The following is an 18055-nucleotide window of genomic DNA, read 5'->3' on the forward strand; positions in this document are numbered from 1 at the left end:
AAATTGCTTTTATCTATTTATCTATGAAGTCCTCCAAAAGTATTATACAAAGCAAGGCCCATTGATGGTGAAGAGACCAAGCGAGAAAGAAACCCTCAGTTTCTAGTTTCTCAGTAAGGAAATCAGCGTGGTTAGTCTGCACATGTTAGTATGGGAAAAGCAAACTTTTAACCAAGGGTATTTATATTTTTGTCCAGACTAGAATTTGCAGTGTGAGGTAATACGGTCATGTTCTCTTATGGCTGCACAAGAATACAACTGGACCTCAGCTAGTTTAAAACCGTATGTAAAAATTACCATTTATTTGAATCAAAATACTCTGGTAGTTCTAGAAGAGCAGCATGCTGGCAATAACAGTAGAATGGGAGAGAGCTGAATTTGCCAACGCATTCAGGTGTATAAAACACTATGGTTAGGCATATAACTATATTACTTAATATAATAGAAGATTTTGTAATCAAATTAGATTGTTTATAGCAATTAGAAAAAACAGCATAAATACACAATCCAAAGTGAACCTCAAATAATCTGATGATTCTTGCCAGGGCAATTACTGCTACCCACAAAACTTTCACAATATAAACAAGCACAACATTTGGTCTACAGCATTCAAGAATGATATATGAATTGTTTATCAGGACAATCTGAGACATGAAATTAGCAGTTATGTATAAGATTTTTCAAAACTCACATGAAGACAATAACATGGAGACCATCTTGTAGTCTGCAGTTGTCAAAAGAAAATGTTTGTAACTGGCTTTAGAAACACTAGAAATGTAAGTGAACCTTTTAAAATGCAATTTTAGAAATTACACTTATATTAGAAATGTAAGTGAACTTTTTTAAAATGCTGTTTTCCAGGCAAGTTTAAGGACAGGATTTGTTTCCTAAGAAAACAGATCATGTTTGTTGGTGGATTTTAACTGATGTACAGAATATAGATGATGGGTTGGGAAAAATGCTTTAAGTGATATGGAAATATATTCCAACACATATTTTCCTATATCATATAGCTCTTGAGGATTGACCAGAGGTTAGGAAAGACCTCAATGAATTTGTTTCTATTGGGTTCAGGAAATGCAGTCTTACCACTGTGATCCAAAACGAAGTCATCCTGAGCATACCGGTATTTTTCAGGTCCACATGCAATGAAGACATCATCATCTCCAAAGAAGTCCTGCAAGCATGTCACCTTAATGGCAAAACATACAGGTTAAAACAAACAAATGTAGCATTTTCAAATGGTAAATCTTCCGTTAGTCAGCAACTCTTATTAAGTTTGTGTACTCCTTTTTACTCTAATGTTCTTCTATAATAACAGTCGTAGTTCTCAAGTACTTTAGCTATTCCTCATGTGCAGGAACACTCACAGTCAAGAATGTAAATACTTACTGCCCCTTACCTCCAAGACATGCTCCTCTTGTACTTCTTCTACCTGTACTTTTGCCTATATGTGCATGGTAATGGCTTTGCAGCTAGAAACCCTACTGGTAAGTAGCATTAAAGCTTGTGGTATTCTTGCACTAATGGCTTGTGAGCAAACTCTGTTCAAATTTTTGCTTCTGTAATATTTTTCTTAATGCTCTAATGTATTTAATTTTCATCTTCAAATGTCACATCAAACCAAACCACTACTTGTCCCTTTTCTTAAAAGGTATTCCAGAAAAAAACAAAATACAGAGTTCCTTCCATGCCCTTCACAGCTCATTCTGTTTTTAACTGTTAAAGTACTATTGTTACAATCTATTTCAAGAAAGATGAGGCTTTAAAAAGGACAAATGCTTTAGACTTTCTTTAAAGAGACAAAACTAAAGATCATGGAAAAAATAAGAACAAAAAAGCAACTAAGCCTCAAGAAATCAGTTTGTGTAGGAGTAAATATCTAATTTAGAACAAATTAAAACCAATAATGCCACAAAATAAATCTCACTGAACTGCTTTTAATTCACTCTAAGAAAAAAAAAAAAAAAAAAAAAAAGATTACAGGTAGCAAGATAATTCTTAAAACTAATCTGATCAGCATTTTCCTGTGTAATTGCTTTACATCCTCTCCCACTCCCAACCTTCCCCACCCCTTCTCTATTATTTTTAACATTCTTTTTTGGCATTGCATACCCTGAATGAGATTTGGGAATAAAAAACAGGCAGAAGCTAGGAAAGGTGGAACTATTTGGTAAAACCATTTAATTAACCAGGTAAAACAAATGATTGTTTCTAGGGAAACGGGTATTTCTCCTTTCCAGCTACCTGTCAGCACCATTTGCATATTTTACCCAGGGTGATAATGGCAAATACTGGCATATCTGGAGGGAGGGCTTGCTGCTGCCTGCAGCAGGCAGCACTCAGAATACCAATGACCCTGTGTGCTCTGCAAGAAGAGACCAGGCAGCCAGAAGCAGCACAGTTGTCATGGCAGCTCACCCAGAGCAGCAGCAGGTGCCCCTCCAGTACCGTCCTCATGCTGTGCCACTTGCAGTATCGAGTATTTCTTTCACTGTGTTAGGGAGACAAAGGATTCCAGCCACTAACGAAATCCTTTTATTTTTGTCCTACCGTCTTTACAACAATCTAGTCACGCTGCCTGGAGACATTTTAAGCTGCACTTGAAATTGCTACCAAAGAGGCAGTAACAACTTGATTCAAAAGGCTGTACAAATTTCAGAGTCTTGCTAACATGCTAACATCCCCTCTACTTAATAACCTTCTCTATTAATAACCGAACATTGCCATTTCCAGAGATTTCAGATTTTTTTCTTTCTTTTGCCAGAAGCCTCACCACTGAAGCAAAAGCAAGCTTTAGAAAAAAAAAAGACCAAATATCCTTCCCACCTGCAAGGAGTAGGAGGGCAGAGAGCTCAACAGCCAACTCAAACCCACCATTATAAGAAAAGCTATGAGAAAGCGTTCAGAATAGTCATCCAGGATGCACCACTGCAAAGAGAAAGAAGCTCTCTGTGAAGCACAAGCTCACATCCCAAGTCCCCTACTGGGGGCCGTTCCCACAGGCTGTACACCCGTCACTTGTTTGCTTGTGCCTCTAGTGCCGTTGTAGTGCTGTTTTGAGCTGGTTACACTTAAATGCTGTACTAAAATGAATCTGGTTCTAATATGAAGCTTCTCCCTGACTCCTTAACACATCCAGAGTAATATCCAAGCTGTAAGCTGGAGAGGACAGAATGATGGGTCTTATGTCAGATTGTGAGAAATACATGGAGATGTACGTATGATATCATGTGTGGTATCATCCTTTTGCTGTTTATAGAGCAGTTCTACACACCAATGAATCTACAATGATCTGTGCACAAAAGATGACTGGAATAGCCTTGAAAGTGCACCTTAAAAAAAAAAAAAAAAAAAGGTATTTATTTCCATAGACTTATGTATACTTTCCTCACACAAGAATTCACAGTAGAAATTGACATAAGTACCATCTATCTTTTCCTTTCCTGGCTATTTCATAAAGAAATGGTATACATCTCCATGGGAGAAATAGTGTCACACCAGTAGCATTCAAGCCATGTCGAAGCATCCAGTGTCACAGTGTGAGCCAGAAGAACAAGTAATGGGCAGGAAGCAATGACTGGCAACCAGAGTGGAAGGCCTAGCCAACTATACTGCTCTTGACGTAGCAAAACTGGATGTAAAGCGTAACAGTATTTGACCTCTTCATCCACAGACTATGACAATGCTGTTTTTACTTTATTCGTGCCAAATAACAGCGCAACAGCTCACAAAGAGAAGATATTCTTAAGGTATCCAGTCGTCTCAGAGGCAGTTATGTTGAATGGAAAGAAATTTACACGCTGAAGTGAATAGTACTGTGTTCCTTAATTATTACCTGGGGGTTTTAACTAGTTTTATGTTCTAGTACAAACAAATTCAAGCTTTTAGCACATACACTTGTGATGTAACTTTGAAATACAGATAATACAATTAGTGACAAATTAAAAAAAACACCACACAGCAGATCAGTATCAACACCTTCCAGCCAAGAGTTCACTGAATAAATTGTTATTTATTCCAGCTGCACAGCTATGTTTCATCCTAAACATAGAATGATGAGCTGTAAAGAGAAATGGACTGATTCAATTTAGCATGGCTGATTCAATTTAAATAACAGCAACAGGACTGTTCAGTTTAAGTCTGCAGAACCACACCCTGTGTCTGGGGAAATCTGCTCAGGATGACAAAATCCCCATATCAGACGGAAATTGAACTACAACATCCAAACTGAAAAAGATAGACAGGATTATTTTCATTTCTTTTTAAACAATAAAGAAAAAAATTATATTTACTGACTTCAGGAAAACAGGATATGGTATAAATATTTGAAAAAGGAAGTGCATAAAATACAAGGCAAAAGAAAAACTAAGAGAAACGATATGCCAAGTAAAGCTGGATTTGTGGATGTGTTTTTCAGCTCAGCAGTAGTGACAAGCATTAAAGGCTGAAGCTCTTAAAAAAATGCAATGTGTTGTTTCATTTTTTGGTTTTTTTGTTTTTTTTTTTCCCCGCCATGAATTGCTACCAAAAAACATAATAACATATTAAATGTCACTGTGACAGAACTAGATATAACCTCCAGACTATTACCTTCAGTCTGACAGATCTCCACTTCTCTCCCAAGAAATGCTACTCATCTTAGACTGGACCAGATCACAGCTTGCTGTCCTGACAGTTTTGCCCTTTGCAACTTTTTTTTCTGAGTAAGCAAAAGTAAAATATTTGTTTACTTTACCAGACAGGCTAGCTTTGTAATCATCATTTTTGTTTCCCTTTTTCAAACAAAATTAGCATTGCTGAGGTTCAAGGGTTTGTCCATGTCCTAAAGAGCAAAGTACAAGGAAAGCAGTCCTGCAGAAACAGGGGAGTTGGCCATTTTCTATTTCAGATCCATCACCAGCAAGGACAGACTTAACTTTGAAAAGGAAGAGCTTCCTCTGAGCATCCTCCGAAACTCAGAGGAAGGTAAAAAGGGCAGTCCCACCCCTTCCTACTGAGTACTGTGATTTTAACACAGGTTTTCTTACCTTGGAACTTCCTCTGTGTCTCTGCACTGCCTCAGAACAATTTGACCAAGCCAAAAGAGATGGATGTGTTTAACCATTATTCTTAACTACTTACTAAGTCATCAGTGTCCTTCACTACTCAAACTGAGACCAGAACAAAAGAGGTTCAGCACTAGCTTAAGGCAGCTATTTGCCTGTTTATACTGAAACACATTTCCTGACAGGTCTTCAGTAAACTGTGAGAGAGCAGCCAAACCAGTAGCCAGGACACATCCTGGAAGACACATACAAAGATAAGTCATAAACCAGTGAATCCTTGATATACCCTTAAAAAAACAAAAAACCAAAAAACACTGGAATTGCCAGTATTCTTTTTAATTAACAACATGTTCACTTGGCAGAAATTACAGTGTCAAGGGCAACCACGCTAAGTGAATTAGAAACAGGTGAAAAATAAATTATGCAAGAGCCAGACAAGCATGGAAGCCCACATTAGAGTACACAGGAATAGCAACAAAAACACTGCTAGACTAAATATGTGGTAAATTTGGAATCTAAGGTAGAATAATAAAATTCTTGCTGGTGTAGAGAAGAAGCACTTGCCATCTTTGAGGCTTAACTAGGTCAAGTCACACAGAAAGAATGCAAAACTAACAGCTGTTACAAAATGTAAAAGTTCATTACCTGATTTGTTACACGTCTGTGCATGTTGGTGACTTTGAAACCAGCAAATTTACTTTGAAATTCAAAGACTTTCCTTTATAATAATCTCCTATATTTCTGAACAAAATAAATAATATTTTAAAAAATGTTTTACTTTTATCAATTATTTAGATACTCTAACACCATCCTAACAATCTCAGTTAACCAGTTTGTGAAACATCTCCTTTCTCTCTATGGATGGATGAAGTAGTATCCCCTCACTAAGCTGCAGTTGTACATTTCCATAAAGCTATATGTTACAGTCTGATTTCTAGGCTAGAACAGGATATTGTCTGATTAACTTTTCTTTCATGAAGTTCAATAGGCAGCTAGAAAATAATTAAGTTTCTTGGATATACATGTATATTTAAAAAATAACTTTGTAAATATTGAAAGACAGCTTGTTACCCTATTCAGGAAAAATGGGGGGGGAAAATTGAAAAAAAAAAAACGTAAGAAAAGAAGAATAATGCTCCTAGACCAACTTTCTAAATGACTATTTAATCATGGACTGTGACACATTTTTAGAGTCATAATCAGAAAATGAACCTTCTTTCACAGATACCCTGTGATGAGGAACAGCAGTGAAAATGAAGGAGACAAAATCCTTCTGTCCTACAGGGAATCTGAAGAGTAAGAAAGAAAACAAATGTTAAGTATTTGCCTGCTGCCTAGTAAATGGAAAAAGTTTGGCAGTAAGCCCAGGAAACGCCTAATACAGTATGACAATGCAGAAAGACTGCATAAACAGACTGGTCAGGGCACCAGAACTCATGCAGCTATGTGGAACAGATGACAGAATACAGCACATACCACATTTTAGTTTAATTTTAAATATAAACAGGTTTTTGCATCTATTTTTCAATTTCTCTAGAGTTGAATTCAGAAAACGAATACATGTGGAAATGGGAGATTGCAGTTGGGTGCATTTCAAACAGACAGACCAACTTCTCTGCAACGGAAATGACTGCCAGAAAAATAAGCTCTAGAAATATGCACAATATGTGTGCTCCTATCATGTATCTTTCAGTACTGTAGAACTTTTTGGCAAAGCCCACTCACTGGTTGTCCAAACAGAAGACCTGACCTCTTTCTGCAAAATAGTATTTCAAATGTTGCACTAATTATTTGCAGCTATTTAGATATAGGAACAATTGCAGTAGAGAGGGAGTAAAATTCTGTACATTTTGAATAGTTTTCACTCACACCATACAAAACATGTCATCATTCTCTGTAACAAAAAATATCCTGGAGCAACCTTTCTCTTAGTATTATCCAGTACTTGAAAAAGGAGTTGATTGTTTCTGTGTATTATGTGATAGTGAAGTTCAAAACCCCACTTCTCAATTCAAAGAGTAACACAAACAAAACCATACTAAACTTGGAAATAATTGGAAACTGGAAGAAGAATTAACTAATGTTAAGCTCATGACTGTAATCCAGTTTGTCTGAAGAAGAAAACACAGCATTTTCAGTGGACAGAATTATATCTTTGCCCACAGAGGCATTAATCACAGCAGTTCAAATAAGTCAGCATAACAGATTCTTTCCTTTAGTGGCACGACTGGGAAGACTAATGCGGAACCAAAAATAGCACCTGACTTCATACAGCTAACCTTCCATCTTAGTTCCGAGTAGCTAGTCTAAAAATAAAAGCCACTTGCATTAAGAAAGAATTTTAAAAGAAAAAGCAGACCTAAGACCAGACAGCTGGCTTAGTTTAGTAAAATACGGATTCAATGAAACAAATGCAGTTAAATTATAAGCTATGTTGTTTTTTTCACAGTACCAGCTCCTCTGCACTACTGAAGAAGTCAGTAGTGCCCTTAGCAAGAATCACCTTACTTGACAAACATGGAATTCACGTACTACGTATTACAGAGCATTTGGAAGAATGAAATTCACTTCCGCTCCTTTGACTTTTTAGATGAGAAGAGCTGCTGGGACACACAGCTATGATCTGCTACAATCCTAAACTTCCACTGTTTGTGAGCAGACCTTGTCTTCAGGTCCTAAAATCAACCCAAGTGAAACTCCACATTTTATTTTGCGTAGAACTGAGTGGGAGCTGCTCTGGCTGCAACACCTCTCTGGCATTTCTCAAGATGTTCCTATTACAGCTGCCAACATGTGGAATTAATCAAGGTTCAGCTCAGACTGCCTGAATCTGAGCCACAGTTCTATATGACTTTGCTCTTTGCTCTGTTCTGGTTTAAAGAGGCTGAAGTCAAGCTGCTCAGTTTGGCTCAAAAAGCACCTGTAGCACCTGTTGCTGTAAATGGTAGAAACACCTAAGTGTAACACATAAGATTTGGATATCCTCAGATTGCAGGTTTTTTCCATTACTTTTACAAAGATTAATTTGCACAACAAAAAAAAACCTTCAAACTTCCCTCGTTTTCCTTTCTCCACGAAAACACATCCTAACCAAGACTAAGCAGACATAAGATGATTTCATAAAGAGCTGAAAAGTATATTTGCAATAGCTTTTCAATTTATTCCATAACTAGATAAAAATTGTACTGAGGTTGGAGATGGTGGCATTTTGTTATATTTCTGGGAAATTATACCAGTCTAAAGTATAAGGCTGAAACATGTTTGGTGTTTGAAAAGGAATTCAAAGACATAAATAATATCCATATAAGCATTCTTTATGTTTCTGAAAAATAATGTCTTCAAATAATCTAAAACAAAAGCAAGGTTACTAAATAAAAGACAAACTTATTTCACAAATAGGATTGATGATCAGATATTTTTTTCTCACTCAGATTTCTCCTTAGAGAAAGAATTAACAAGATTCTATACAGCATTACCATGGTATCCCTGTACACACTTAAAATAATCCATAACTAGTTAAACAAATACTAAGATACAGGTGCACTAATTTATCCATACAGACAGAGGAGTACACAACATTGATAAACGTTACATTTCAATGATGACTCAGAAGAAAGCATCACTCACAGCTTTCCCTTCCCTCTTTCTGCTTGCTTAAACATCTTAAACATCGGAAGTAATGGAAATTTGTAGTGTGAGTAGTTATCAGTCTGAGGAAAGAAATGCAAAAATTTCAAAAAGCTTTATCTGTGTGCCTATAAAGATCTATTTGTTTCACTGGTATTTCACCCAAAACAAACATTTGCTTTCCAGAAATACAAATCGACATGCAATTTCTAAATGATTCTGCTCAAATCCAAGGTAGCAGTGCTCTAGCATAAAGCTTTGCATAAGCCAAAATATAAGCAGTCTGGGTCCCACCACCAGCAACGGAGACCGAGCTGCTGCCAGTTCACTGCTGTTCATATTTCAGCCAACTTAAAGTCATCCTGCAATTGCACCTCTTCTCTATAAAATGATCCTTCTGGGACTGAAACGTAGTGTAAGTTCACGCCTGCTCCTCGCAGAAGGGAGGTATGTAGTACAAGACCAGTGCACAGCTTGCATTTGAGTATGCAACTGCACAGAAATGCACACCATACAGTAGAGTCACCTTGCAGTACCTTGGTATAAAAGGAGCATAGGCTGTCTCAAAATCACAAACACACTTTACAACTAGCAGCAGTGCCAGGAAGTGCTACTTAGCAGCCCATCAGGAGCAGACACTGCGTAAGTAACACTGTGGCAAGGCTGTCATTACCACCTATTTCCTATTGCACATACACATGGCACTAATACCATTCCTACAGTTTTCTGTAGTCAGGTCAAGATTTTTTTCCTTTTATCTCCAAAAGATAAGCAGGGTCCTAATTTAAGAAGCATATAATATGATTAATCTATTTGCTTTCTGCTAACTTTCATTACATGCATAGTTCAACTTATCAGTTGTCTGATCCAGAAAAAGCATTAAAAAAATGAATTTTCTCTTTTGACTAATATTTAGCAAAAAAAAATTGTCATTCTCTTCTTCCTCTGGCCGTGAGCATCCAATGCTCTGCAAAAGCAGAAATGCTTCTTCAGTGATGATTTCTGACATTCCCCTCAAATGCTGAAATAGCACCACAGACCTGAAATAATGCAGACTGTAAAAGCGGCAAGCAGGAATTTCACAAAGACGTGTCAGAATACTATCCCTGAATCTCACGTATTAGATATGTGTGATAAATATTACTGTAGATTCACTTTATACTTATTCTCCTCCTGCAGTTTCTCCCATTGAGAGAATTTCTGTATGCACTGGAGTTTCGGTCTGAATTTCAACCACTCCTACACTCGTTTAAGAAGTATTAGCCTTAACCCATTTAGTTGCTATTGTAGGAGTATAGTTCTGCCACTGCTGCTTCACTATGAGGTTACTGCTGTCCTTGTTTCTACTCTCAAGGTCTAAAGCTTTCATAGATATTCACCAGTGCTTAAAGAGCTTCCTAAGCAGCTTCTGGGAACATATGTTGTTTTTACTAGCTCTGGGTAGAGTTTCACTGTGTGTGCCAATCAGGTCTCTGTGGGGCCCTGTCAGTGATCGACTGATTTAGTATTCAGAATTAGAATGCAAGCCCAGCTACTTTTGGCAAATTCACTGCAGGAGTCCTAATTCTTATCTACATGAACATATCTGATCACAGTTAATTGATTTTACTTACTCTGACATTTTCTGTACTGGTACATTAAAATGGGCTGGCAGATACCTGTCCGACTTGCAAAGCCTTCCCAAAGAAGCAACTCTCATAGAAGCTGCCTTAAGGAAGATATCTACCAACATGGTTTGTATTGATACAAGCAGTCTTATTTGCCATTAACAAGTCCTTTTCAATTTAATTGCAAGAGGAAGATCTCAAGAACAAGAGGCAACCTGTCTCATTTATTCCCAAAATAAAGCCATAATCCTAAAAGTTTTCTAGAAAGCAAATATGGATCAGTGAAGTGATCTTTTTTCTTTCTTTTATTTCCTTGAGACTCCAGAACTATTTCTGGTGGAGATGCAGACACCTGATGAGTGATTTTAAAGTGATCACATATTATTTTACTATTCCTAGTTAGTTTTGTACAGACCATCTGCTTTCCACGAACACCATGCTGAAAATGCTGATTCAGGTACTATATGGAAAAGCCAACTGCAGCTTTCCAGAAATTCATGGTTCACACTGCATCTGCTAAGTATTCCATGCATGCTTTCCTGCCAGGCTTTTTTTTTTTTTTTTCGTTGTTGAAAGGAGACTGTAGCAGTATTTTTTTGTTCTAAAACTCTCTTCTTACTAGCCTAAACAATCCCTTGAAATTCAAACAATTTTCAATTCAGAACAATTCTTTGTGTAATTATTATACAAATATTTACATTCTGTACATGACGGTTACATAATGGTGCCTTTAAAGGGGTGAGAACTATTAATAAACTCACAATAACTCAGTCATCCTGAAATCTGGTTACATGCTAGTAGTGAAAGAAGCTTTCTCCAAAGACCTGTACTGAAGTCTAATAATAATTTTTATTATTTTATTTTTTCTATTTAAGATCCAAATTAAACAAAACGTGAAAGCTCAAAGTCTGCAAGCGTGCAGTTTTCAGGCTTTCTGGACTTGTGCTGAATTTTCCCAATTCAGTATCTATCAGTGTAGATATTCCTGAAGGTCTAGCTGGAGGATGTCTGAAAGACATAGTACAAAGTGCCTGCAGTACAGAAATCGAGTTCAGGAAAATTTCTCAGTCTCCTGGAAAGACTCTTTTCTCTCCTTTGGATCAATTATTTGTAATTATTTGAAGTACTCTAAAAACATTAGGCTAAGAAAAAAATAATAATTAAAAAAAAAACCCAACACCTTAAAATTCACAGCTGAAATGCAATCTCCCCCTCATTTCACATACTATGCTTTACTTTCCTTAGGTAGTGTTACCTGAAGCTTAAGTTTACAGAAATACTCCAGAAAACTTCGAGTATTGCTCCGTGCATCAATAACTTAGTACTGCAAGAAGTACACAAAGGGAAGTGTCACGGTTTGATGATTTTTTTGTTATCGGTACTCCACATCATAACATCATGAAGCACAATGGGAGTTAAAGAGTTCTGGGTACCTGTCCCAGAAGAGAAGAACTACATACTCCAGAGGACTTTGCATTCAGAGAGGAGATAAAACCCCTGGCAAGGTCATGAAACCTCTGCTTTTCCCTTGGCAGCATGAGAGCTCCACAGATTGTCTCGCCTCAGCAAGGCTTTTGGCTTTCAGATACTCTTTAGCTTCAATTCTAATTATATTGTATTATATTGTATTATAGTAGGCTATCTTGCATTCCAATATCATATTTGGTAAATTAGTTTGTTTCTCCTCAGATCATTGCCGCTGTTTTGCTTTTAGGCCCATCTCTCTACACTTTTTCCCCTTTTTTCCCCTGTTTCTCTTTTCCAGGGTGCAGATCTGTGGTTCCCTCCACCCTACCAGTCACGGAACTGGGCCGAACCAGCCCATAAACCACTGACAGGAAGTAACCTGGCAATAATAAAAAGGAAGCAATATTTAAGAATAACATAATTAAAATTACACTACTGAAAATACATACATGTTTCAACCATCTGCAAGTTTGTGTTAGAGATGGGAGTGAAAGTTTAAAACATCTTTATAAAGAGATGAGGTACTTTACTTTTTTACCTTCCCTTGCATACATCGACACTAGTGTACTAAGTGTACTAAGTGATGCTTAAAAAAAGGGGGGGGGGGGGAAACGCCTTTAGACCAAAATCATTTGAGCTATTTCCAAGTTACCACAATAGTAGAAAAAATAAAAATAAACATAAACCAGAACCAAATCCCATCTTTAAGGTGATGGAGAAGGGTCACAGTGAACAAGAGGAAGGTAGACAGCCCATTTATGCTAAGAAGTGAGGCAGCATTAGCAATCTGCAACCAGAGCTTTTAAAAAAGCTGTTTCAAAAATGTTCAAAAATGACTGGTTTGTCTAGCGCTGCCTAACCTTCTGCTTATTCCCAGTAACAATGCAGCTGGAGATGGCCCAGATGCTACCAAGAACTTCAAGCTTATCCAGGCATAAGTGCTGGTATTTTTGGAAATGAATGTTCTCAGAGATGAAATTTTGATGTGAGAATTCAGTCTTTAAAATAGCTGGATATATATGTCCATGAATGTTGAGATTTTAAGTACAGCTTAATATATAAGAGCTAGCAGCCAGATTTAACCATCAAAGAATCTACTGCAGTTGGATGTTAGAAGTTAACAATCTGCTTAATTTATACTTCCTATTAAAGAATGCATTATATTTTAGTTGCTTCGAGGGTACAGATTCATAGAAGATTTTTAAATGTGTTTTACAAAATAGACAAACTCAAGTATATGTATATGATAAAGAACATAATTGATATATGTCACTTCTATCACTAAATCCTAAATATTCAATTTCACATAAAACCCACACTTTCTATTACAGTAAATGATGATTAAAACTGAGCTTTTATAGAATAAGACAAAACTATAACTTGTTTCCTGACAGCTGAGGATAGTTTATTGATGAGGATCTGTCACAAATATCTAGGAATCATAAATTCATTATCTAGCTCTTTGTTAAAAATATTTTTATGTAGGCTAGCTAGGCTAAAAATGATTCATAGTATGAGAGTGGATGAATCATTTAAAACAATTTGAGAATAATTATTTATGGATAAATAAAACATAAGGAAAAAAAGGTCATGACTAGCACCTGAGTTCAGATTCACTCCTAGCAAAGTCAATTTACACAGGAGAAATTAATATCTCACTGCACACCTGCTTTGGCTTTTTTAGTTCAATTCTAAGTCATTTTGAACTCCACAGAGCACCTTTTTCCTTTAAGCAAACAAGGAAATGTTTCAGTTCTTACCAAGTGTACCACTGTCCTTACAAGGATTCTTTGTAGAGATTGAATGTGAAAATATTGGACTCCAGCTTCCTGTCCCTGCTTTCCTGATATTTACAGCAACAAAGACTGTAAGCTCAATAGCTGCTGTTACCAGGAAACATGCCAACAGCTAGTGGCTTTTGAGACAAAATGGAAACATGGTGACTAATCCTTGGGAAAAGTTTTGAGAAAAGATTCCAGCTGAGGGGAAGACCCACTTATAAACTCTATTGTGAAATCAAGTCTGAGGCATATTTTTCCTGTAATGTAGATGTGATTTCAAGATATTCTCATCAATACACTCTGCTATAGATGAAGAGGAAAAAAGAATGCTATAGACAAAGGAGAAAAAAAATACTAAAAGATTTTGAATTTATTACAAATATGTGCTCCACGCTTGAGAGCAGTAGAGAAACAGAAAATCACATCTAATAGAGATATCCAAAGCTCATTCTCAAGAGTTTGTTCATTGTCCTGTAATATAACTCACTGTTCCTTGAGTACTTGTGTCCAAACGCTTGAGAGAAAACAAAGCGTGTATGCTTCTTGTTTTCCTTTGCTTACCAGTTGACAATTTTAATTATAATTTTATCTTTTTCAACTAAGAGAGTTTGGAGAGTTTGTATGTGACAGCATCATCCTACATACAATGATAATATGGATTTCTCTTTCCTTCTCTTAAAAGAGATGATTTTGAAAAACAAAATGCTATGCAAACATCTAGGCAAATCCCTGGTGACAGAACTAACTTAATGAAAGCTGGTTTTAGTACTGATGTTACTGGTAGTTTTTATAATTTTTTTTATTATTAGTCAGGAATCCTTATTTGAAGCAGATGGATAAACTGAAATCTTCCATTTCAGACATATGTTTGAGCACTACTGGGCTTGCTCTCACCTCCCAAGAGATGCAGAAGGGTCATCTAGGATGTTACACAGGAATTTACCCCTCAGTGTAAGCAGGAAATAAGAATCTCAGAGGCTGGATTACTAGTAGCTTTGGAGCCCTACTTTTCATTCTTGAAGCCTACTGTGTTTTAAATTGATAAAAATGACTGCAGGGTTTTTTCTACCATTAATGCCTCCGCAGTGTAGTTTTCCATAGCTCAACATTATTTAATGTAAGGACTGTATTAAATTAAAATGAACTAGGAGAACTAGAACAAATTGAGTGTGTTTGGACAACACTGTGCTCTGGCTGTTCTCTCTGCAATCAGAGGTAGCTCTGTAAAATTACTGAAGGCTATGAGTCCATTTTTTATTTCAATAATGAGTACAGGAGTGAAAAATGAAAAAAAAAAAAAAAAAAAAAAAAAAACCCTAATAGTTCAAATGTTCAATTCAATTTTAAAATACACAGGGATAAAACTGAATGACAAATTCATAAAGTAGATCACTGTTCTACTTGTACTCATTAGAAAACTATATTCAATAAATTAGGTCACCACTGAAAGGTTTAAGTGTCTGTGATCTGGCCTTATTGATTCTGTTTGGCTAATCATATCCTCATAGCTTTATGACAAGAGGTGCTTTATTTCATTTTTTTGTTTGTTTGTTTGTTTTTTACTAAGGACTTAGAAAGACTTCTTGAAAGTTCCAGATAAGATTAAGAAAGGTGCTATAGTAATCAGTTTTAGAAGTACAGAATGCATCAGTGCTTCTGATAATTTTGTTTCTGTCTTTTGATTTGCATTGTCACAAATTGGCTTTAGGTAGGTCTTTTAATTTCATTAGTAGATGTGTAGTGTCGATCATTCTCATCTCTCAAGTCATGAGATTTACTTTGGAAATTGCAGCTAAGCACTTACAATTCACAAGAAACAGTACTAAGCACCCTTATTCACTCATTTATAATAACATCATTTTAAATTTTGTATATTCAGTAACAAGCAGATGGAAAAAGAGAAGTTGCTTGGATATTGTAGCAGGAATGCTAAATCACAGTCTGAAACCGTGACCAAGTACCTGGTAAGAAGGCAGGGCCAACCTATGGGCGCTCAGGTGGATGCAATGTACCTGAGTGAGTAGAAGGGGTGGAGCCAGGATGCACCCCTTCCCAGACCTTATTTAATAGTTGGCATTAGAGGTGGGGGTCTTTTGGTGCTCATCCCTGCACACCTGAGACCTTCTAAAGGTAAGCAGGTTTTTTTTCCTTTGTTTTTTGCATCCTTGGCTGCTGCATTTGGGCTCGTGCTGATCTGTAATAATTCAAGACTTTACCACCCTGCTGTTATTGCTGTACTTTCCATCACATTATAGCATTACAAAAATAAATACTGAGGTATTTTTTAAAATTAAATATTTCAGAAGATAAAAATAAGAAAAAATATGTGCAAAAGGCACATACCTGTAATAACTAAAAAAAACCATATTCATGCATTTTATAAAAAGCACCAACAAATCTCTAGCAAAGCATCTGGTTAAAATAGGAAATGAAACCCTCTCAGATCCAAAAAACTTCCCAACACCACTTTTGTATCTTAGACTGCACCATTTCCCTGGGTGATTTTTTTTATTTTTTCTAATAGTGTATGACAGGAAACTGTGATGAGATTCTCATTTCTCAAATAATTAAGAGCAACTCCTTTGAGTAGTCTTCAGGGGCTAAAAGAAACAAGCTGTCTGTTTATTCCAGCAGTGTTTTTGATGTTGAAACTGCATGGTTTTTCTTTTGTTTCCATGTGAAAGCAAAGGGAAATGAATATGTAACTGCAGTGATACTTCATGAATCAGATTTCATCAGCTGTTCATTATCTTACTGTTAGAATTCCCCTGCTTACAGTACTGATTTTACTGTATTATGCTGTAAGGAATACAAAGTATAATTAAGTTTTCAAGTATCCATTTACACAAACATTACAAATATGCTTCTGTATTTACACAATGTATCAGAGCTTTCATGAGCATCAGCCAGGGACAGATACATTTGCCTGCATAAGCCCTAGAGCTTCAGGGACACTTGATTGTAGCAAGAAGCTTCTTACCACTATGCTTCTTCCTACACTCATCAAGTACCAAGCCAAATGTGGTATGAGGACATTATTTTGTTACTCTTGAGGCACGTCAGGTACAGCCTTTGTTCAGAAAGCTAGAGCCTCAACCAGTTTCTAGGATTATTTTGGAAAAATCCATCTGTAGCAGAAATGCTGATTCAAGGCCTGAAGCAGTGATTGAGCACCTGCTGGAAGAAGGGGCCAACCCAGGGGTTGTGTGATTCTGTGTCCTAGGCTGTTGTTTGGGCTTATCCTCACTTGCTGCAACTTAGGGCTTGGCTACCCCGCTGTTACTGGTGCGCTTTCCATTGTGTTACAGTGTTATACCATCTTAAGTTATGTGCCAATGTAGGGGGCAAGAATTTCATCAATTCTCTTGAACACTCTTTCTCTGTAGTACACAAAGTCACAAAATGATTGGTAAGCAGTCTTCAGTCTGTTACATGTGCTGAGGGTGGATTTGTGGCAAGGAGTATAAATGGTAAAGACATAGTGGGCATTCTATGGAAACATTCTGGACATTAAGCATATTAGATAGCCAATTCCAACTGAAAATTCTCAGCCAGGATGTCCCTTCTGGTTCTACAGCTGAACTGGCTGTACATTTATTACAGTTATTACCAGGTGTAACATGAGAGCATGTAACATGAAAACTGCCCCAGATTCTGGGAAACTCTAGTAGCCAAACATTCAGAATACTTTTTTATAACACAGTTTGTTGGAAGCATGATATAGAGATGAAAAATAAAAATATAAAAAATAGAATATTAGAAAATTAATTTAATAGTACAGCTAATGCAAAAAAGAAAGCTATGTGGTAATGATATGTCAATTTCATGAAGAGAGATACCCAACCACTTAATCACATATCCTTCATTACAGTTAGTCTTCATTACCACAGGAAAATGAGTTAGTCTTCATTACCACAGAAAAAAATTTTTGAAATTTAGTAGTGAAGCAAATATGTCAGAAGAAAAACTCTACCTTAATACAAGCTTTCTCATACTAATACACAGTTTCGAGCACTCATAAAAAGAGAGACTGAAGAGGAAATTAAGAAAAAATAAATTGTTTCTCTACTAACCTCACAGAAATCTGATAGGTATCACCAAATATACATGGTATATTTGGATTCTCTTCACAACAGAAGCTTAATACTTCCTGCCTCAAATAGCATTATATACTTGCATGAATAAGTATGTCTTTACGTAGCTAATAGAAATTAGTTGCATTATCAGGAAGTCTGCAACAAGACATGGACCACCTCCAGGTCTGCAAGCTATACAGGCAAAAGCTAGATGTCATTGGATGTCTCTCCATACAAGCATGTAGGCATATTTGAAGTGTCTGCAATAATCCCTTGCAAACTATGGGGAGAACAGAAGTTTTTAAGTAAGGCCTCACTTCATATTTATCTTGTTAAATTTTGTTCAGATGAATTCTTATTTAAATCAACCAGACCCTTGACTTATTTAAAAGAGAAACTGCAAGTTCTCAGATGGCACCTTCATAAATTAATTACAAGGAGGATTCTGG

At 36.5% G+C, this 18055-nt stretch overlaps 1 protein-coding gene across 4 annotated transcripts in view; it reads right to left on the minus strand.

The window, feature by feature from the left end:
* DCLK2 (doublecortin like kinase 2) overlaps positions 1-18055 on the minus strand; it is a 79387-nt gene that overhangs the window by 37355 nt on the left and 23977 nt on the right. For all 4 annotated transcript variants that reach the window (XR_008208530.1, XR_008208529.1, XM_052690434.1 and 1 more), the window contains exon 3: positions 1090-1192. Coding sequence is in view for 2 of the 4 variants with exons in the window: in XM_052690434.1 (XP_052546394.1) it covers positions 1090-1192 (103 nt within the window). In the remaining 2 variants the exon portion in view is untranslated. The remainder of the gene's footprint in view (positions 1-1089; positions 1193-18055) is intronic.

The sequence above is a fragment of the Tympanuchus pallidicinctus genome, unplaced genomic scaffold (genome assembly GCF_026119805.1).
Source record: "Tympanuchus pallidicinctus isolate F22 unplaced genomic scaffold, pur_lepc_1.0 scaffold26, whole genome shotgun sequence".
Taxonomy (NCBI): Eukaryota; Metazoa; Chordata; class Aves; order Galliformes; family Phasianidae; genus Tympanuchus; species Tympanuchus pallidicinctus.